At 34.8% G+C, this 23137-nt stretch overlaps 1 protein-coding gene and 1 long non-coding RNA gene across 2 annotated transcripts in view; one reads left to right on the plus strand and one right to left on the minus strand.

The window, feature by feature from the left end:
- LOC128802432 (uncharacterized) overlaps positions 1-23137 on the plus strand; it is a 35881-nt gene that overhangs the window by 4186 nt on the left and 8558 nt on the right. Inside the window, exon 2 of the long non-coding RNA XR_008435421.1 lies at positions 18910-19009. This is a non-coding gene — a long non-coding RNA (uncharacterized LOC128802432). The remainder of the gene's footprint in view (positions 1-18909; positions 19010-23137) is intronic.
- SLC27A6 (solute carrier family 27 member 6) overlaps positions 10429-23137 on the minus strand; it is a 37503-nt gene continuing 24794 nt past the window's right edge. The window contains exons 6-10 of the mRNA XM_053968780.1: positions 18352-18442; positions 16415-16613; positions 15732-15829; positions 13569-13699; positions 10429-11510 (exon numbers count right to left, since the gene is read on the minus strand). Coding sequence (XP_053824755.1) covers positions 11334-11510; positions 13569-13699; positions 15732-15829; positions 16415-16613; positions 18352-18442 — 696 coding nt within the window. The 3' untranslated portion in view covers positions 10429-11333. The remainder of the gene's footprint in view (positions 11511-13568; positions 13700-15731; positions 15830-16414; positions 16614-18351; positions 18443-23137) is intronic.

Raw genomic sequence — 23137 nt, forward strand, 5'->3', positions numbered from 1 at the left:
TATTTTGATATCTTAAATTCCCTTCCTATATAACAGCACTCAGAACAGGATAGCAGAATGTGAAAATGGTAACCACAGAATCAAAGAGTCATAGAATTGTTTAGGTCTGAATAGACCTGTATGATCACTGGGTCCAACTGTAATACAGTGCCGTGAGGTAGAGCCAAAACAGACCCAATAGACAAGACCCTACTTCTATGTTACCAGTACAAAAGATGTGAAAATTCAAATTCTCATGGAAAAAAAGATAACGCTGTCAAAGCACTCTGCTGAGTTTTTTTTCTTTCTTTTGCTAAAGCAAATTTTATAAAAATGATGATGTCACAATATAAGCTAAATTACAAAACTCAGCTGTTTTTTCCTGTAGGAATTTAAAGGATTGAAGCTGGGTGCTGCATTGCTCTGGGGAATGGTTCCCCCCCACTCCGCACAAAGACACCTGTAGCTGTAACCATGTTAGTTTGACCCTTCCTTCCTTTCTGGACCCAATTGGCTGTGAGCCAATTGTCCCTTCCTGAGCAGGAGGTTAGAAGAGGCCCTGCTCTTCCATTGTTCGCTCTCTTCCCCTCTTCCTCTCATGGAATAAATGTCTTGGACCACATCAGGGATTAGAGCCTCTTTTGGAATCTTTTGCCTTAACCCTGAAATATTTCCCCCAAAGCTCTCTCAGATCTGGGCTAGCCTTGTGACTCCAGGGGGCTGCGGGAGTAAGTATGTCAGCTGGGAACAATTACACTATTATGAGGCAGCCACATATAAAGAGCTTACTCTTTGGCTAGTCATATAACTGTTTTCACAGTGATATGTTACAATAAAATTTCTTAGACCTATTTTCAGATATGGTAGCCCCATATTTCTATGAATATAAATAATTACATATCTTCATTACTTGCATTAAATATGATAATTCTATTAAAGCACAGTCTTAATGAGTATGTTTTCCCATTAAATCACAAAGCACAGCAGACAAAGTTGTCCAAATTTGGCAATTATTTCTTCATGATTAAGTATTCCAACTATATATTTTCAGGGCACAGAATAACTTGGAATTACACCAGATGTTGGTCAAAAAATTAAATTTACTTTTAAGAGTAAATTTACTTTTGAGATTTATTAAATTTACTTTTGAGATTTAAATTTACTTAATTTAAATTTACTTTTGAGATTTATTACAAAAAGATTTCCAACATTGTTGATGTAAATGTAAAAAAATGCTTTGTCAGGCAGGCAGAGACCAAATAGAAGAGGGCTTTTCTCATCTCCTTTTGTCAAGCTGGCTAATGACAGTGGCAGAGATCTTAGGTTGATAAGCCTGAAAACTTACAGCACTTCTGTCCTAGTTTAGGGCAAAATTTGGGAGAAGACCTCCGGAAGGAGCCGCCAGAAAGCAAACCCCCCACGGCCCCTCCCCCACCTGGTTCGGGAAGGATTTCCTCAGAGAGAAATGGGAAAAAAAACTGTTTATTTAACAAGCAAAAACACTCCCCAATACAAAAAAACAATACCAGATGACAAAACCCTTTCACCGTTCTGAAGAGATGACAAATTCAGAAAGTCTCTCCTGGGAGTGGTCGCCCAGCTATCAGTCTCCGGCGCTGGGGATGGCTGCTGCAGGTCACAAAATGCAGACTCTCGGTGTTTCTTGATGTTTCCCAGGTCCAGGTCCAGAGCAGGTTCAGATGATATTCAGGAAAGCAAAAGGGAAGGGAAAAAGAAACAGTCCAGGGTAAAATTTGGACTGCCTAGCTAAACTAACTAATAAGCAAAAGCAAAAGCAAAAGCAAGCAAGCCAGCAAGCAAGCAAGCCAAACCAGCCAAGCCTCTCCTAGACACAGACCATGGCGGGAGGTGAGCAACAAAACAAAACAAAACAATCCTTCACTTTCAGAGTCAGTCCTGAAGGCACAGAACATAATACCAGGCATAAACAGAACACACGATTTGGGATACAAGCACCATACCATCACCCTAGGACAACTTCTTTTATGATATAATTTGATTTGCATCTCTTGCAGTCACTCTTCCACTCTTTATATACATTAGGTTTTGGAGGTTATTTAGTTTCTGCTTAATTTTAACTTTGAATCAATAATGTTTGGTCACATGGGACACCAGTGTCCATAGTGAAGAGTGTTTTGAGTGTTGCCTGTATTGTGCCTGTTGCTTGATCCATAGTTTATTTTTATGTCTTTGATGACTTGTACATGTTTAGATTAAATAAGCTTTAGTCACAAGCCACTCTTGAAAGACTTTTCTATGCAATTCCTTCTTTGGGTTGTGTTCTTTGTCTCTAGTTCAACATAACTCTTCTAGACCTGTAATCCTGTTAAATACTCAGATGCCACTTTGTTTTATTGTTGTTGTTGTGATTTCTTTTTATTATTTTGTTCAGAAAAAGAAAAGAAAGCAGAACTCCAGTGCCAAATGCAATGCTATGGCTTTGAGCTGTCTGTGTTGCTTGGTGTAATGTGAGAATTTGCAGTGACAGCCTCTGCAATGACCACCACCTGCCAGATATGTGAATCACCAGTTATAACCCAAATTCTATCCTTTTCAAACAAGTTTTGTCTGAAAAACTTGTAGTAAGGTTTCTAAAACCTGCAGTTTCAGAAATGACAGTATGTTTTCAAATAAGTGCTTCTTAGTGACTCCAATCCTCATGTCACAGCAAATACCTAATTCTCTTGCAGGTTAAGAAACATATATGTAGAACTGTTTTTACAATAGATTATCATCAAAATGAGTCATACATTTTTGTTTTAATATATTTTTGAATGCATCAGGCCTTTTATTAAATGCAACAATGCTATCTAGTGTATTGGATTTCACTGTGCAGTTTTAATGTACTGCTGGCTCCTATACTTAAAATATTTATTTTTTAAACAGAGACCGAATGGTGGTGATAGGAAGCAAGATACTGTGATTTATGGGTTGCAGAAAGAATGATTTCCACTTAAATTGTGAATATGCCTGAATATACAGGTTCTGACCGTGACTGTGGAAATTGCCAACAAAACATGTACAGTGCAGCTACCATGAGGGTAATTGTCATCCACTGGCTGTGTAAATAAAAAGCAATTGGTAATTCCCTGTCCTCAATCAGTCCTGGAAACTATTTTTTAGGATGTGTTTTTCTGACACTATTTTTTATGTACCAAAGCAAGGCAGAGATTATCTTAACTAGGTCAAAAATTGTCTAGGAGGAACTTGTACTGAACATCACAGAGAGAGGTTCAAGAAAATACAGACTATAGGATCAAAATTTTAGTTAGGTAGTGTTTAATATTATTAACTAGATAAACAAAGTGAATTATCTCCAAAATATTTCGCAAAAATTTGCTTTCTGTATATGTCATTTCTCTAAAGAAATGTAGTTTTAATATAGCAAAAGAGGAGAGTCTTTAAAATAGTCTGTACCTCTGGAGAAAACTTACTACCTCAAGCTAGTTCCAAATATACCTGGAAAATGGTATTTGTTGTAGCAGAGATTCACCAAAACCAGACTGAGACAATGATGAAACATACTTCTTATTGCTTTGATCTGTGAATTTCCGAACAAAACGACTTTGTTAATGGCAGATTACAGGCATTTGAGTAGATGTAAGTTTCTCTTCACAAAAATTGGATTTTTGTGACTAGCAAAATGAAAATGGAGTTATATTTTTTTATACTCCAAAAGAGGTTCTCCTTATCCTGTGACAGAATATGGCTTTGTTACTGCAGAGATATACTGATTGCAGCGTTTTCACGTTACCAATAAATAATTTTCTCTCTTTAATGTATTATTCTAATTAAATACTTGGATAGAATCTGAGCTGAATGTATATAGCTGCATTTTTCATCATGATCTGTAGAATTTTTTTGTATTTGCAAAACAAATTGGTTTTGTGTAATTCTAGGTGAGAGCTCAATTATCTCTGTGCTCCCAGCAAATGAGAATTAGATACCTATGTGCTGACAGGAGATGGATTTAAGACATAATCTTCTTCTCACTGTTCTCTACTAATCACTTTAGGCATTTCTTTGAACTGACTTCTGTGGATCTTATTTGCAGGTGCGTAACTCTTCCCTCACATTTTTTAAGGCTCTGTCATGGTGTCCTGTGAATTTCACTCAGCATTTGAGCTCTTGAGCTAGGCACTGAAACAATGCCTGCAACAACTACATTTCCTGCAGCTGCTCAGCTGTGAAATGAGCAACTCTGCCCCTGAAGCATGATAGCTGCAAATAAAGCAGGAACTTAGATCTCTCTTGTTTAGTATCACAGAATCATTGAATGGTTTCCATTGGAAGGAACCTTAAACACCATCTAGTTCAAGCCCCTGCCCTGGGCAGGGACATCTTTCACTAGACCAGGCTGCTCAGAGCTTCATCCAATCTGGGCATAAACACTTCCAGGCATGGGGTAGCCACAGTTTCTCTGGGCAGCATGTTCCAGTGTCTCACCACCCTCACAGTAAAAAATTTCTTCCTAATAGCCAATTTAAATCTATGCTTCTGCAGCTTAAAGCCATTCTCCCCTGTCCTATCAGTCCATGCCCTTGTACAAAGTCCCTCTCCACAATTTCCTGTAGCCTCGTTCAGCTACTGGAAGGCTTCTATAACATCTTCCCAGAGGCTGTTCTTCTCCAATCTAATATAGATCGATCTATCTATCTATCTATCTATCTATCTATCTATCTATCTATCTATCTATCTATCTATCTATCTATCTAGCGGAAGAGCTCTTAGTATTAGGACTTCAAAATGTCCCATACCTTTGGAATTTTATTCCAGACTTTTCCAAAATGATACTCTCTGAGTCTCTTTGTATGCAAGATTTTCATTTAGATTATTACAGAAATAAGGATCTACTCACAAATCTGGACTCCACAATTTCATAGCTAGTGTTTTGTTTCTTGCTTTTAAAAAAAAAATTCTCAGGATTTAATCCCACTTTGTTACGAAAATTTACATAGCCAAGGAAAATGACATGTCTCTACCAGAAGATTGTAAGGTGTTTGAAACCTGATCTTTTCTCCCTGTATCTCACTTTATCTGATTGGATTAATCAACTCCAAATCCCTAAATTGCAATGTCTCATTTGGGATATACAGTGTTTACTGCCAATTTAGAATTTCTTTAAAACCTTTATTTTTAAAAACTCAGGAAAAATTTTCCAAAGTTTGCACCATGAAATGCAGCTGATTGAGATATTTAAGAGATGTCTTTTTCAACCACACACATGCTATTCATTTAATTCCAGAATAGAATTGTACTCTAGAAGTATTGAATTTCATAGTAACGTTAGTGAAGTGAAAGGCAAACTACATGCTGGTTTTAAAAGCTGACAAATAAATAAATGCCTTTCATTTTGATAGGTGAATGACACCATTAGCTCTTTATGCACCCACTAAAGCTAATAGCTGGTAGTTTTCCTGGATAACAAAAGTTAAATATCAGAAGACAATTTTGATGTTCATGTCCATTTTTCTATGAATTTTCTTAAGTTCTTGAGAAGTCTTATCATTGAAATGTAACTAGAGCAAGATCTGAGGTAGCATTCTGTTCCCACATATCTTCAGGACAAGAAGCTATCAGAGTGAGCTAATGCTTAGGCATATCTCCCCAGAGATCCATCTTTGTGCTTTTCCATACCAAAAAGTTGAATCCGTATACATGGGGAGTACAGTCTGGTACAGTCTGGCACAAATTAATCTGTCTTCACAGATTCTTATGACCTAGGACTGGTATAGCGCAGGTGTTTCTGCCTAAACCACAAAAGCTGTGGAAAAAGCATGTCTGGTAAAAAGGGAAAAAAAAAAAAAAAGTACTAAAGTACTATTGATCAAGTGTATTACTATAAAAGTGAAGCCCACCCAGTGGAGAAAATTATTAGCATTTAGTGAAGACACATCTATTTAGAAAAGTACTGTAAGCTGCCTACTAGAAATTACTTTGGAAAAAGAAGTTTGGAAATTATTGGATAGCTAGACAAGTGTTTAATGATCTCATAGTTAGCTAGATTTTAAAATTACTTTGATTATATCCCGTGTTTGGAGAGTGGTTTAAGTAATTTCCCAGATTTTCAAAGCTTGCTGCCTGGTAAAGCCTCCACATTTAATTTCTACGCTTTCAAAGACACCAAGAATATAACAAGTGCAATGTTGTTTTAAATCCCCGAGTAAAATTTCACATACACAGTGTAAAACTGTGCTGAGATTACTAAAGTACGTATGTGTTGTTGATTCAGCAGAATTTTAATGTGACATGACTAGTTTCAGCATCACTGATTTCCTCACTTACTATTACCAATTTTAAAAAATTAGGAATGCAAGTGTGTTTTGTTATTAGCAAAGAGAAAATAATCAAAAAAGGCAGAATAAATAGAAAAATGTAACGTTTTTTCTTGAATCAGAGCTAACACTTTTGTTGTCATTACTCTGAAAGCCATCAGTTAGTTTTTCTGTCATCTACCATCCCATAGGAGCACCTGTTACTACATATTTTGGCCACATATAGTTAACAATGATGCATGAAAGCCTGGCAAAAACAGATTAATAGCGAATTCTGTCAGGCAAATAACTATATAATGAAATAAGTTGTGTGGGTTTGGATCAAATCCACAAGTTTACGAAGTATTTTAAAACCAAATATATGCCCTTCCATAGCATAAGCACCATAAGAGACTGACAGTTCTGTTTATCTGCTCTTAGCCGTTTGCACTGAATGAGCAGGACTCTTTTCATATTAGAATTCCCATCACGGGATTGACTCCCTTCTTGCAAGATGTATTTCAAATAATTGAATACTCTACTATATTTGCTATAATGTGGATTTTGGGGATTGGGGTTTTATTTGGTTGGTTGGCTGCTTGATTTGTTGGTTTTTAAATGAACAGAGATACTTAGCTGAATTTTAAACACAGAACCACCACAAAAATCATCTTACCAGACTTGGACTGTCCTATATGGGTAACACTGTCCATACATACTTGTAAGAAACATTATTTTTGTCAGCATAGCAGAATCAGTTACACGAAGTAAAGGAGACACAATAACAAGTGGTTTTCTGCCAGTCTAAGTGGCCTTTTTATTTATAAATATGTGTGTGTGATCCAGCTGATGTAATGCAAAACCTCCCACTTGTCATGCAGGACTATGGAATAACAGGAAGTATGCAAACCTCATGGTGCCAGAACAGCTCCAAATGGGAATAGGTCAGTGTACCACCTACTGCAAGGCAGAAATAAGGAATGCTTTGTTGTATTGGAAAAGCAATTCCTCACCTTTTGATTTGGGCTGTGCTTATTGCAGCCTTTGGAGAAACTCAATGAAGTCTACTTTGGTAATAGAGTCTCAGACTTGTGGATTTGTTAGTGGCATAGGAATTGCATTTCACTCTGCTAATGACCCAGTTTGTTTAAAATTATCACGGCACAAATAATATAATCTATTTTTCTAAGGGTATAATGTGTAAAGTATTAATTCCTGAGTATCAGGACACAATCAGATGATTTTCTGATGTTACCTTTACGGCCAAATTAATTGCCACATTATGCTGTCAGTTATTAACAGTACTGCTAATAATACACATCACACTAAAATTATATCTAAAATTGCTGCTATTCACATGCAAGTTTTCTTTGGCTGTCTGCTGAATCTTTCCATCTAATTGTTGTGATAGCAGATATTAAATTGAAAGACATTATTTGCTTGAAATTAGTCTTGACTAAATAAGTTTCTTGCATACTGGTATGTGTCATTATTTCTGCTGTGATAATGCACATCAAATTACTACTTGAATTGTTAGCTAGGGACAGGCTACTGAAAATGAGCTTTAATTTTTTTAAGAAGAGTGACTTTTCTGTCTTTTCTCCCATAGCCATCCAGTACTTTTAAATTTAAAAAATGCAGGAAAGAGTGCTCCTCCTGCCTTTACCTCTTTTTTTCCTTAAAAAAAAAATTAAATAGTTGGAGTTTTCTGTATGTCATCTGCAGGAAATGTGTATGCCAATTGAAATATATTCTTTATGGTGGCTCTTATGGGTATGTGAATTCTCTTTAAAAGCTCTATTTATCTCACTTGGGTAAGGAGATTAAGATTCAGGCCATGATCTGCTTGTGGTTTTTTACTGTTTTCTGGGGATCCTGAGATTTATTTAAATTAATACACTGTAACTCTACTAACTGTGCCAGATTCATGAAGACAAGGGAGTGAATATGTGTTTACCCTTCCAAAATTTAACCATTTCTAAAGGGTAACTTGAACCTCTTTTTTCTTATATTATTAATAAATATTTCTTGCATCATTGACCTTCCTTAAATGCAGAGGGAAACAATATATACATTAAATCTCAAAAATAATTACCTTCATTTATTTTAATCTTTCTCTTCCTTCTATTTTTAATATATGAGGTTAGTAGTGCAACTCTCCATCCACACCCCAACCACCCCTCATCTGCTTATTTACCACCTACTACATGAAATTAAGTTTCCCAGACAAATACTGAGACATCATTTTGCAGCAACCCTCAAACTCTCATACCTCAGCCAGTCCAAATATTGATCTGTGTAAAGGTAGGAAATTAACAGGTTAGTCCCAGTATTTTCTCATTCTGAAAGGAAGACACTTTGTGGTGTCTGACATGAGCACCATCATTATTCAGCCTAACTGCAGTGCTCGTTCAAGAAGTCAGGTATTCATGAGGAATGAAAATTCATTTTGCTGGAACATGCTTCAGTGCATCTGCTGGCACCCAACTTATTGGCTAAAAGAAGGAAAACTACTGGACTGAGAGTAATAGACTGTTTGCCCCTTAGGAAATACAGAGCCTGTATGTTGATTTCTTGATGTCATGTACATCTTATTTCTTGGGGTAGTGCATGGAACAGTACTGTTTTACTCACCTTTGAAAATAGGCAGATTGCCCAGGCTTTTAGTTACTTACTATGGAAAACACAGGAGAAGCTGGAACTCTGTATTTCACTAGTGCTCACAGCTGGGAAACAAACACTTCTTTAAGCTCCCAAGGTTGTTGTGTTAGAAGAGTCTCCCACTGCTGCTGAAAATGTACCCAAGAGTTTGGAAACACCAGGTGGCCGATCCTGTAGTGGACAGAGCATGAAAGGTAGCACACAGACATTGTTCTTCCTCTGGTGCTTTCTCTGACCCAACCACTGTTCACAGAAACAATCTGCTTCATCTTAGATACACTACAAAAGAAGTGACCAAATGCTGACACTCATGAACAAGCCTTTGGGTTTTGTTTCTCCCTTTTTTTTTTTTTTAATGGAAAAGAGTTATCTTCTTTTTAAAATTCTTTTTTCTCCTCTAATTTCTTGCATTTGTTGCATTTAAGTGATTAAACCTTTTCACTAGTCATATATAGGAACAAGTATTATAAAGCTAAATTAATTTTAGAAGTGCTATGTTACCAAAGCTAAGCAATTGATCTCGCTAAATTCTTTAGTATTCTACTACAAGATTAAACATGATACTGTGGATGTCAGGGTGCCATATTTAAAAAAAAAATCAGAAAATAATTATTTTCCATAGAAAGGATGTAATTTTTACTGTTGTAATAAAAGGACTCCTGAAGTATATTCAGCATATGCCTGTGTAAGAGTTAAAGTAGTTTTGATTTCAACAACCAATCCTTTGCTAAAAATTTCAGCCTAACATGCAAAGTTGGGTTTAACTTTATAATAAATACCTCATTCTTAAATTTGCAGTTCTTGACTAGGTAACGCCACTTCCATTTGTCTCAGTAAGTGGCAAACATCCCCTGCCCCAGCTTTCAGCTACAGACAGTCATTTGGGCACTGCTTAAAGAAACAGAAAAAATGGGACTGCTCAGGAAATGCTAGATCATAGTGACCCCCTTCCATCCTTATGGAAGTTCTCTTCATTCCCCAATATGTACTTTACATTAACATCTACCATAAGGCATGATGTTGGTGTAAGTATTTGTTAGCTCTCACTCGTTTGTAAATTGCAAAATTGTAAACTTCCTTATTTATACTGACAGTCCTATAAGGAATATTGTGTTCAAAAATATAAGTAAGTTATGATCCTTATATATTTTTCACTGCATCCTTGGTTTGGGTTTTTAAAGAAAATCAGTAAAAGTAATAATCAAGGTTCAAAAATTGACACAGGTTCTAATATCTTATTAGATGAAAAAGGTAGACACAAGAAGATTATTTTTAAAGTGTGTTATATCCTACTCTTTCATGAGAACCTAGTTTCATACCACTGTGATGATGGAAAAGAGACTTAAAATGCCCACTGTTGGAGAGGCACCCTTTCAGTATTCTGTGATTCTGCTCCTGGCTGATCAAAGTGGGTATCATGCTGCATTAGAAGAAGGCATTGTGCAAATAAAGTATCAAAAGAGGCTAGAAAACAGACTTTGTGCAATCAGACTTAAACTGAGATAGAATGGTATTTGGTTTAAATAATTTTATACTTTATTTTAAAACTTAGAAAAAGCAATTATTAGAACATAAAATCTAGTGTTTTAAAAATTCAGCTATATTCTAAATTCATAAAATAATAATCTCTAGCAGTCATTACTAGGAGTATGGAAGCTATTTGGTACTCAATATGCATGACATACAAGTGATGCAATAATTCTTTTTATGCTATATAAATGATTTTCCCCATTAAGCATGCAGATTTTGTCTGGCTATTGTTGATTTGCTGCTACACATTTCGATAAGGTTTGCTTTGTTTTCAGAATTTGACACTCTGAACAGCCAGTTTAACAAATGAAAGAGCACAGACTATGACAGGAAAAAAATTTCAGCAGTGATGTTAGTAGTTGGGTTTGTTTGGAGGAGTTTCTTCTGCTTCAGTTTCTTTTATCTTATATATTCCATCCAAAAAGTCCCCTGCAGAGAATATTTTTTTCTCCAACCAGTGTCAAGCTTTTACTTCTTAAAATGCATATTCAGAAGTATGTAAACTACAGAAAAAAATATGTTGGTGGCATATATTCTTCCTTTAGACACAACATGTGACACAATATCTTTATATGCTGATTCTTTTTCTACCATGTATCATTTATGTTCATTTAGTACTAAAAAAAGTATCAGATACAGCATTTATATTCCAAAGTTAATATAAAATAGATTTCAGTTATGTTTTACAGGTTATTTACTTAGAAGTTTGTCTCAAGAGGTAAAAAGTGATAAGTAAAAAATAATGATCAAGTAAGTAAAGACATACCTGAATGTAAATATCAAATATAAAAAACCATTATTCTGGATAATTATGTATAAATGGTAATTAATTGCATTGTTTTCTCATACAATAGCTTGTACAGAATAGCCTATTATATGGTCAATTAATTAAAGCTTAATTTTCCCAGATAAGATCATGTCATGTAATTCTTTGGTTAACAAGACATATGCTTTCTTAGAATTGTCTAAAAAATAAAGAGGATCAGTAATTGTAGATGGATTAAAACCTTCATCCACAAGTCGAAATTTTTGTTGTTTGAATGTTCCTGTCATTTCCATTTTTTCCTGCAGTAGAGAAAAAGATACATTATTCAAAAACAATACTTTTCTTTTTCTCACATTAACATTTGTTTTTCAAAGTCTTACTTGATGTAAGTCAGTTTATTCTCATTGTGCTGAAAAACCGGAGCTTGTGCTGCTGCAGACCCAGACCAGACACACGGCTGACAAAAGCTAGAGCCCATTTCTATGTGCATCCCTGTGCAGTGTCTCTTTAGTCTCACATGTGATGTATGGAGCCCCAGCATGCCAAAGACAATCAATGTTCTTCATTGGGCACATCATGAAAGGAAATTACACACCGTGAGGCTTCTGAAAGTAAGACCTGTTATTGCCAAGAACTCCTTAATGATAAAACTCAAGAAATTTACTGTATTTTTGACTATTGTCACCTCACAGAAGGGGTTGAAAGAATCACGTACTAAATCAGCTACAATCATATTCAGGTCCAAGGTAAGATGGATCTTGACCCTACATCTTGTTTTCAGACTGCTCCAGTGCTATGGTATCCCTTGGAAAAGCGGTGTGAGGCATCTGTAATAAGACTGTCTTCTCTATTCTAACTACCTCTACTCCATCATCTTTATGACCTCTCTCCATCATCTTCTCTTCTGTTTTTATATTTTTTAATATATGCAAACAATCTCTGAATTAAAAAAAATTAAGTATTATGTTAAAAAAAATGTCAAAGAGCCCCTTTATCTACTCCAGGCATACCTACAGATTCTATCTACTTGCTCTGGTTGGTCTAGGAAATGGTCTGACATCTAAAATATATGTCAGATCAAGCTTAATATGTTTTTAATTTTTTTCCCTTGAAGTTCCACCCTCTACCTTCTTCCTTGGTTGATGACAGCTGTACCAACAACAATGCATCTGTAATTGGAAGGATTTAAATTTTAATTTAAATTCAAATTCCAGATATTTAATATCAATGTAATACCCAAGATTCAAATTCTTTCTGTCCAGTGTAAAGGCTTTTTTGTACAGCTGTACAGGAGTGAATCTAGACTAGGTTCTCATAAACTGACTACTGCAACATTCTCAAGTCTAATCTTGCTTGCTCACATCAGAATGCTGCTGCAAGATATCTTCCTGGGCTTATGAGATAGATTGATAGATAAATACACACATATTTCATTTTCAAGGTCTTTCACAGATTTTGTTTCCCCTCTTTATTCTGAACCAATATTCAATCTCTGGGTGGTCTAAGATACCAACTTCCCTAACTTCTCTCTTTAAACAATAACTATTTTTTTCATCTGCTCCTTTAACTTAGGGGAGTCCTCCATAAACATCTTCAGAAACATTTTTCTGTTTGTCTTTATCATGATGTTTGCAAAACACTTACCAGAAATGCAAGTGCTCATCAGACTTCATTTATCATGATTATCAATATTGTGTGCTTTTGATACTCACACATTTCTTCCTAGCTCTATGTAGTCCACTCCATTATATTTACATTTTTACAATCTCTGAGAGGGACTATTTTTCCCCAAACTGGACAGTTACTAGAGCAAAGTAGTGCACAAATAAGGATGACTTTGGTGATTACCATGGTGGCAACAATAACACACATTTTTCATTCACCTTTTCAATTTACCTAGTATCTTTTGAAATGCTTTAATGTTTGTCATTGTTACACAGAAAATAACATTCCTTTTATTGTGCACAGCCCACTATCTCCTGCTTTAGCCCTACTTCTCTCTCATTTTCACTGAGTGAAATGGATTTTAGATTCCTTTCTCCAGATGCAATTGTTCATGTTTTTAAACCTGGATCTTTTTCTTTCACCATGATTATGCTTCTAATCTCCCCAAATCCTTTTGTATGATTTCCGTCCTTGCTCATTTGTACAGTTTCTCTCATTTAAACATTATCTGCAAATTCATTGACTTTTTGTGTAATCCCTTTTCCAGGACTCCATTAATAAAGAAAGCAAATAGGACCTGGTCTAAAACGAATCTAGTGATACATTAATAAGCACTTTTTGTTATTCACTTAGCTATCTCTGTGCTTAAATTATGTAGATGTTTGTATACGCAGGGCAATAATGCAGCTTACCTGGACTCTTAAGAAAAGGGGACAAGCATAACTTGGTAGATAGGTCACTACTTGCTTATACATTTGCTCCAAGTCTAATGATGCATTGTGCTTTAAAATAAGAGAAGCCATTCCTGCTTTTCCTTCATGATCTGCATGAAAGGAAGTGAGATGATAATTTTGTAACATGAATAAAGTTGACATTGTAATGATAAACTGTACAGAAAGTACCGCAGTGCATTAACAAACCAACAGTCATATATCATATTCTGACTTTCAGTAAAGCTGCAAGATCTCATTCATATTTTATGTGGTATTACATGTACTTGGAGATCACTCAAGTGATCAATTAAGCAATAATGCTGTAAATGAGTGTGGTGGGTAAAACTAAATGGAGTCCTATGCTTGATATAATCAATAAATGTGGATAAACATCAACAACATTCCTCTCTTGAAAACAAGAGTGAAGAGCATCTTTCCTGGAGTAGCCAATTATGTCTTCTTCTGTTTTAGTCTCTTTCTCTTGCCTGTATCTTTTCTCAAAACTGTGGATCTGAATTAATAGAGAGAGCAATTGGAAGTTCTTATTGTTTAGTCTGGAAAAGGAGAGCACTGTGGGTCTTTGGTAAAGAACAAAGAGGTAAAAGCAATGAACTTCAGCTATCAAAATTAACTAAACACTTCAACTGTCTAAGTAACTAAACACTTTAAGTTAGTAGTTACAGCAGAGATGTTCTGCCAACCTTATAGTTGTTTCAATTTGTTTTTATGCTTTGCTAAAGCTACAAAATCTGTAAGGAATTTGATTTTTTTTATCCTTAAGTGCAATTATCAAGACAGTCAGATAAACTGAGTAGGTAAACAGGTAAGTGTTGTACAGGAAATTACTCTCATACTTTTGAATCTGATTTTCAGACAGTCTTCCATTATGTTTCATGTTCTATGGCTTTAAAATACTGTTCAAGTGAGTGTTCATGCTTCACATGAGAGAAAGTGACACTTTCTCTCATGTTAAACTCCTTTATCATTTTGTGGTGAGTTTATTCTTGCCAGCAACCAAACATCCAGCCAGCTTTGTGCTCAATCCCTTCTGCCATGGGATGGGAAGTGAAGGAAAGCAAGGCTCAAGTGTTAAGGTAATTGCAGTTTCATAGGGAAAGCAAAAGATACATGTACAAGCAAAGCAAAACCAGGACATCGTTCAATATTCCTCATCATCAGATAGATGTCCCAGCTAATTCCTGCAGAGCAGGGCCTTACTTGGAGCATACAGTGTTTTTCTAGGGAGACAAGCATCACACCCACAAACCTCTCATCTGCTTCTTTTCCTCAAGCTTTAATAACTAAGCATAGCTATCATATGATACAGAATATTATTTTGGTCAGTTTCAGACCACTGTACCAGCTACATCTGCTCCCAAGCTTTTGCTGTCCCCAGCATTCTCATGCATGGAGAAAGCCCTGTACTGTGCAAGCTCTGGTCACTGGTAGCCAAGCACTATCAACTTATCAACACTGTTTTAGCCACTGTTTTAGTTTGGTCAAAGCAGAGCACCAGAGAGTCTCCTATATAGAAAATAATTTTTATCCCAGTGAGACCAAACATGTGTTTAAAAAAAAGATTTAGCATGAATGAGAAGAAAGCCCATACAATCTCATGAAAAATAACAAAAAACTCTGTTAAAAGAAATAAGTGTATTTTCTTCATTAAAAAAAATTATTTTTCTCTTTATATTCTTTTTCATTTTCTTATTGGTTTTATAACTTAACTGTTTACAGTTATTTCATGAGTGAAATAAGACAGCAAAATGTCTTCACATATTTTCATTTAGAGTTACTTCAGAATTACCTTGTTTACATTTTATTTTGGCACATATGTCTGGACTTTACACAGATGTGAATTTAATAAATCTTTATATTTTAATTTAGGTTATATAGCTATCACAAATGCTTGCACAGTAGACTTTCAGAAATACTCCTCATTGCATACAGATAAAAAATGCATAATTCACTGGCTCATTCACAATCAGGTCATATTTTCATTACCCGCATCTACATTTTAGCTGGATATTAAAGAGATGACTCAATCAAATATGATTCATAGGTTTGAAACATGAAATAGAAAGAGTTATGAGGGTTAACAATGAACCTGGGAGAAGCAAAATGTATAACTCAAACTTTTACCTGGCACAGACACACCATACACATTTGCTTCTTGTATGAAGTCCAACATTACAATGACATCAGAAACTTCTGTAGTGGCAACGTTCTCCCCTTTCCATCTAAAATGTGTGTAAAATTAATTAAATCCCATGACATCTGTCCTTTTAAAAAAGCTTTAGTAGAAACTCCATTCATTTCAGACCCTACCTCACATTTTTTCATACTTGTCACATTACAATTTGATCACCAGAAGACAATGTTGCAACTCATTTCCCCTACTGGGCATTATAACACCGTAAGGGCCACTGAAGATCAATACAATTTTTTCCAAGTTTTTTACGTGTATATAAATGTATCAAAACTGACCAATCTCTGCTATTTGATAATTTTTTCTCCATATCAGTATCTGACTTCCTCATTTGCTCATAGCAAATCCATAACTAGTTATATCCTTATGAAAAGCATGATCAAAGAACTGGAATTCCTACGAAGTATTCTGAAAATGAATCATGCAATTCCACAGGAATATTACTCATAGAACACTTGTGACAAAATTAAACCTGCATCATCCACTTCAGAATCATTATAAACTACATCACAGTAGCAATAAATCGAACAGTTCCAGTTGAAAACAAATCCAACCACATTATTCCATTCTATATATCTTTTTAATTAAGAAATATGAAAAGAAACAATAACTGTACCTGAAGGTATCTCCAATCCTGTCCCAAAAATACAGAAAATTGTCATGGTCTTGAACCATGAGATCTCCAGTATTAAAATAAAGATCTCCCTTCTTAAATACCTCAGAGAGTAATTTCTTTTCTGTGTGTCTTTTATTGCCAGCATAACCAAAGAAGGGGTTCTTCGCATTGACTTTGGAAATCAGAAGACCAGCCTCACCTATACAGAGAAGTTGAAAGATTATAAACCTAAGATATCATTAGACATTTCTGTACCTGACATTAATATTACTTATAATATTGTCCATGCAAAATCACAGTCACTTATATTTCTTCCTGGTGACTCACCAGTTTTCTCCCAGAATGGTTATCTATCAATTGTAAACTCACTAGTAGTTTATTATCCTCTGGAAGTGCACAATTCAAGTTAATATTGAATTGACTCCCCACATATTACTGAATTTCCATGACGAGTACAAGCTTTATCAGCTTCCTAATGAAAAACTAGTGTTGTAGGTGCTCAGCCCAGGCACTATGTTCCTATTTAGTCTCTTTTCAGAAGTTCTGAGAACGCTGAAATTACCTTGGTTGGAGCTTGGTGTTAATAACATCAAGCTTGTGGGTTTAAAACCTGTGGGGACCATTCACTTAAAGAGTTTGACTTGGTCCTTGTGCGTCCCTTCCAACTCAGAATGTTTGGAGATTCTGTGGCTTCTTAAGAATATTCATTAAAGTGATATAGAATCATCAATTTATTTTTTGGTGCAAAATGTAGAAATTTAACATAATTTTTTTCCTCAAGGTAGGAAGAGTAAGGGAAAGGATTATCCGCTTATACATGTAACACCAGGGTGTTAGTTTGCAGGGCATGGAATAATTGTATGAAATAACCTTTTTGGGACCAGGTTCTCAACAATATAGCTTTGGAGTTCCATTACTTTGTAGTGGAGACAAGAATTATATATCAAAATGCTTCCAAAAGTAGGCACAATTTTTAATTTAATACTGCCTCCTTAAAAAAAGAGCTGTGCCTTTTTTTCCCATAAACTGGTAATGTTTAAAATAGAAGTATTTAGTTCACTGGTACTATCACTGCAGCCATAATGCTCTGAAGAAATAAGACATGGGTAAGACAAAGATTATAGACAGAGATAATACTTTTCATTAAACTGAGTGGTGCAGTTGGAAAAAAATTAGACCAAGTGCCTTATTAGAGCATGTGCTCCCTTCACAGGTCAGTGTGACATCCCTAGAGATAAAAATTTCACCTTTTGGTGACATATCATCTTCAAAGTGCCCATGTTTGATTACCAACTGTTAGAGAATCTCATAACTTCTTTGAAAAATCTGTTTCAGCTCCCTATTAAAGCTGTCTGCCTGACCTTTAAAATGAATTTTTCTTGCTTCAGTTTCAATTGTTACCTTCCTACAGTTCAATGTATGCTCCAGTATGTGGTAACACTTTGAAAAATATTTTTAGGACAGCAATAATCAAGCAGTTTTGGTTTTTTGTTGTTTTTTTTTTTTTTTTTTTTTTAATTATTAAGCTAAATCACATCACCTGGTTGGAAACACTTAATCTCTTATCAAAAAGCACTTGCTCTAATCCACCAGTCTTTCCTGTAGATATCTTAGGCAACCATTTCCTTGTGTTAACCTCCTTTAAAAAACACAGATGTCACTAAGTGTAAATTCAAAGATAATGCCATAGCATCACTTTTGAACACTATTCTTCTGTGAATTCATCCAAAGATCCTGAGTGCTTCTGATATCAGCACTGGTATGTTTAATGCTGTTTTATCTGAGATCAAAAATAATATTGCTTTGTTTCAGAGCAAAGAGTAATAGTTAATTTGGTAAAATGCAATAACACAATAGCAAGACTCCTTAAAACAACTCTCTGAAGTATTTTTATTAAATTCAATACGGTGTAATAGCCTATTAAAATACATACTTACCTTTCTTAACTTTTTCACACCAACCATGCTTATTTCTAATTGGTTCATCTTTTTGGAAATCATACTTGATTAAATCAAATGGGAAAAAAAGCTAAAAAGGGGAAGAAGTGATCAGTTACTCATCTACACAGTGACATCTGGTGGCAGCAAATACACATAAGGAAACCTGTACTTCAGTCTTCCTCATCTGAAAGGAGAATGCAGTTTCATTTAAAACTGAAAATACTCTGTATGTTAAATTTATGCCATTTCCTGGAGGTAAGCAACATCAAAACAGTTTTCTAAATGAAGACACAGAACTGTCCTTTTGTTAATTTTCTTACAAGCAAGTTATGGGATCTGCATCATCAGTGAAAGAGCAATGTGAGTGAGCATAATGGAAGCCTTAGCTCTAGTGTTTAAGTGACATTTAATGGTGGTGGCTGATATGATGTGTTCTTGGGGTCTTCTGGCACTGAAAACAGCTGGCAAGGGAAAGGCCTCACAAAGGGAAATTTGCTTCCTGTTGGGCTTTACTATTACTAAACTAGCCTCAGTTCTGCCCTCTTGCTTTCTCAGGCTGGTGATGGTGATTTTCTCAGGTATGGTGATGGGACATGAGCACCAGCAGAAGAGTACATCCTTCCATGGCTCCATGCAAATTGAAGGAGAGGACAAGGTACTCCTAGCAAAACTAGCAACTCTCTTCCTTCTTCTGTCTTTTTTTTTTTTTTTTTCTTGAATATACAGCATGTGACTACTATTTTGCTTTATTTTTCTGCTGTGATATGAATCCAAACTGGACCTTTAAGAGACACTTCCTGACACTATTTGGACAACTGTGTTTGAAGTGGTCCAAATTGTCTCTTTATTGTTCGAAAGAGACAATTTGCCCTGCTTGGGATTCCATGTTGCCTTCTCAAAAAGAAATGTATCAGCAATTATATCAGTGTCAGTATATATATCAGTAGTGAAACCAAGGTAATTATCTTCTCCTGAGAATTCTCAGCAATAGGGGAACAGTTTTATAAAATATTACTATACACCTGCACTCTTCACAATAAAGAAATGCAGTATAACTTGAGGCGGATTACATGGAAGTGACTGAAGTAAAGGGCAGGATGTTAAAACCTAAACCTTTCCTCTTCTGCCACTAACTTGGATGAAGAGTTGCATCATTATCCTAATTGGAAATGTTGTAAATAAATATTTTTTTCTCAAAGAAATCTAAATAAAGAGCAACATGAATCCCACCATTTCAGTCCCATATGGACAAAACTAGTTCATTGAGTCCTTTCAGTGTTCAGCACTGTTTTTCTTCTACCCTAAGTCTGAAACAAAAAGATATTTTTAACAGTTAACCAAAGGAAAAAGGTAATAGCCTGCAAAATAAAGTAATGATTCACGAATAGGACACTATTTTATTTAAGTGAAGAGTAATTATTTTTATTAACCTCAGATGAAACCATTTACCAAAGTCAAGAATCTGAGGGCCAGAAAGTTTGCCTCAATTAGAAAACAACTCATTATTCTTGAGGAACAAAGTGGCAGTGGGTATTTTTTTTTTTAGCTGTGTACATTTAAATGCTACTCTTTCTCACTTCCTTTCTTTTTACATTGATATTTATTACTTTAATAGGTTTTATATGACCAAATGCAATGAGTAATATAAATAATAAGAATGAAATGGTCTAAAAAATTAAATGTTAATTCTGTTTTCATGTCTGATTAGAATAGCTTAAAATAATGCATCATACAGAGTAGTATTTTGACAAGATGCAGTTTTTGAGTGCTGAAAGAATGAAGAATTATTTTGTTATAAACACTCAGCAACTGTAATTCAGTATCTGAGATTATCTAAAAACTGTTGAGACTATTATTATATGTAACTATACTATATTGTATACTTCTTTTGCCTACAACTTCAGAGTATTAATGAGGCGTATTCCAATCAGGTTTCTGAAATAATAATAATGAAAATACATAATTAAAAGAAAGAACCACATCTTGTATTAAATATGCATAATGAAAATATACATAGTTAGTGCAAACAGCTGTGCCTGCACAAAAGTCTTTTCCAAGCTAAATCATTCTCTGATTCTTAGCAGCTCGCTTTTCGTATTAAATACTAGAAAATGAAAGCCCCACAGCAAAGTATTTAGTCTGGGCACAGACTAACATTTGGTTCACCTCATTATTTACATTCTAATGGGACAAGGACCTGAGTTGTTGAGACATTACCATATTATTTTCACAGAATACTGCATGCAACATTCATCATTTTAATGTACATCTTATTCTCTGAAGCACAACATAAATGTAGCAAACAAAAAGCACTATTTAGTGAGCTGACAGTGTGTTAATGTGCAATATTGTCTACTACTATGCTGCCTAGATGTTATCTAATAACAGCTTCCCTCACATTGTTTATTTTTTAATTGATTGGAAATTATGTGAATTTAAATACTGTTTTGAAAGTAGTTTTGACATTCCTAATGTTTCAATTTACAGAGAATGCTCAGAGAACCTTTACCAGGAAATAGAGATCACAAGCTTTTTACTACTGGTTTTAGAGATGGAGTATTTTTGAATTCTCTTGAAGAATATCAGTTTTGAAAACAAAGCATTACATGTACTAGATTTAGTTTCAAGCATCTTTAAAAACTGAAATGTAAGAAAAAAAATTTGGAGCATAGTGTCATCACATTTTAGAGACAGTTTTAAAAACATACTTGAAATGCCTTATTTATGCTGTAAAGGGCAGATGCATAGGTACTCCACACAACTTTGTGAGACAAAGTAAACAAAACCAAGAAACAAATCTTTTAAGCTATGTTTGATATTAACTGAATCATGACATATAAGAATACAATACCTTAGAAAACACTTGTAGTACTTTAGATTATTTTAGCTCAAAATTAGTCAAAGGAGAAGAAACAACATCAATTTTCATTAGCCAATGAACTTAGGAGCTTCCATTTATTTGATTTACACATCAGTATTCTTTCTTTCAACCCAGTTTTCCAGGATTTAAAAATTTGCTTTAAACTAACTTTGTTTATTTTTAAACTAAATAATTTGTCTTCTGCTACAAGTTCTATGACTGCATGAAAAAGTTCATAATACTAATTCTGAATGGCTGTGTGAAAGCAATTTTATATGCTGAAATTATTTTTGTTATAAGATTTAAATGTTTCCCAGCTCAAAGCTGATTTTTATCTATACAGTTTTGCGTAAGAGATATTGATTCCTGTGATAATTTGAGTATCTTTGCTTAAAATAATGGGAAATTACATTTACAAATAAAGTTTGCATTTTTTTTTTTAACATAATGCTTTTCAGGTGAACATGCTCTGGGTTATTTTTAGCCCTTATTATAAGCTTCCTTGGATCTAATTAATCCCAAGCTCCCTTGTTGTCTGTCATCACTCAGAATTTATTTCAGTATAAGAAAGAGATTTATATATTGAAAGACACAATTGAGGGTCTTCAAGATTTTTCCCATATCATATCTATATAAATACACACATAATGTATGTCCTATATAATTGATTATTAACATTACCTAGACACATATGTATGTCAGATGTGAAGATTAAACAGTAATTTATTATATTACTGTGACAAGACATTGTATTACATTATCAAGACATTGTATTTTTTGGAAAACATTTTAAGTTTCACCAGCTGAAAAGCTATTCAGAGGCTTCTACTTTTCTGTTCATTGACTCTGTGTAAACATCTTTATTGAAAGATTTATTCATATTCTACAGGGAGGTTTTCAAGCACATGAACCAATCCCTTTTATAAAAAGAACACAGTATGAAAAGAAAGAAGTGAAAACAAGAGCACTGCTTTTAGTTAACATCTTAAATACAGTGACTTCTGCCAACTTCTGTAACATTCATCTGTTTCTTCCTATTACCTTATGTTTTCCAATATTTTTATGAAAATAAATGTGTTCTGTATAACCTTAATATTTACCACAAGCATTTATCCCCAGCCCTTAGCAGTTACTGGTAGAAAAGTAACTTTGCTCACTCTGAGAGCTCAGGTTGCCTCTTAAAGCTGTAATTTTTATCTGTATTTCACCTTTACAAACTGTGCCATTGTCACTACCTACAATAGAATGCACCCATATTTTTTTCCCTTCCTCCCTTACACCCCCCACTAAAAATGTTATACTTTGAAACTTTCTGCTATTATTCCCTCTATACTCCCAATACCTTGATCTACAGGGCTTTGTACTGCATTTACTTTGTTGCAAGCTCTGCCTTTATGCTGTAGGAAGAGAGCAAGTTTCTTCCTTAGTACATCACACGTATAACACACAAACCTTTTTCCCATTTTCTCAGTTCTGTTTCTTTCTATTCTAGAAATAGGTGTTTAGGAAATCCCTAGAAAGCATGTTAAAGGGTATCTCATGTTGTCCTGCCTGTCAAGAGAATGTTTCAAAAGATGATGTAGCGTGTCTTTGAAGAAACAACAAATGTTAGGAATTGGGTGGCTGGGCCTTGTCTGTGCCATTGTCTACTTTACAGCAGGAGACAGATTTTCCTTCCGGTCTCAGGTCATTCACAAGTCAACAAATCAGAAATAATGCTGCTCTCCTTTACCTATCACTAGTTGTCTAGTGGATGTCATTTAGGCTGAAGTAAAACAAACAGCAGCTAGACTTCAGAAGGCATTGTTTAGTAATCTGCAAGCTCCAAAATGTATTTGAAAACCCCCCAGAACAAATGCCTGAAATAAGGAAAAATGAAGTTATCTATGGCATTAAAATATGTATTTAGTGTGGCACACAAAA

The sequence above is a fragment of the Vidua chalybeata genome, chromosome Z (assembly GCF_026979565.1).
Source record: "Vidua chalybeata isolate OUT-0048 chromosome Z, bVidCha1 merged haplotype, whole genome shotgun sequence".
Lineage (NCBI taxonomy): Eukaryota > Metazoa > Chordata > Aves > Passeriformes > Viduidae > Vidua > Vidua chalybeata.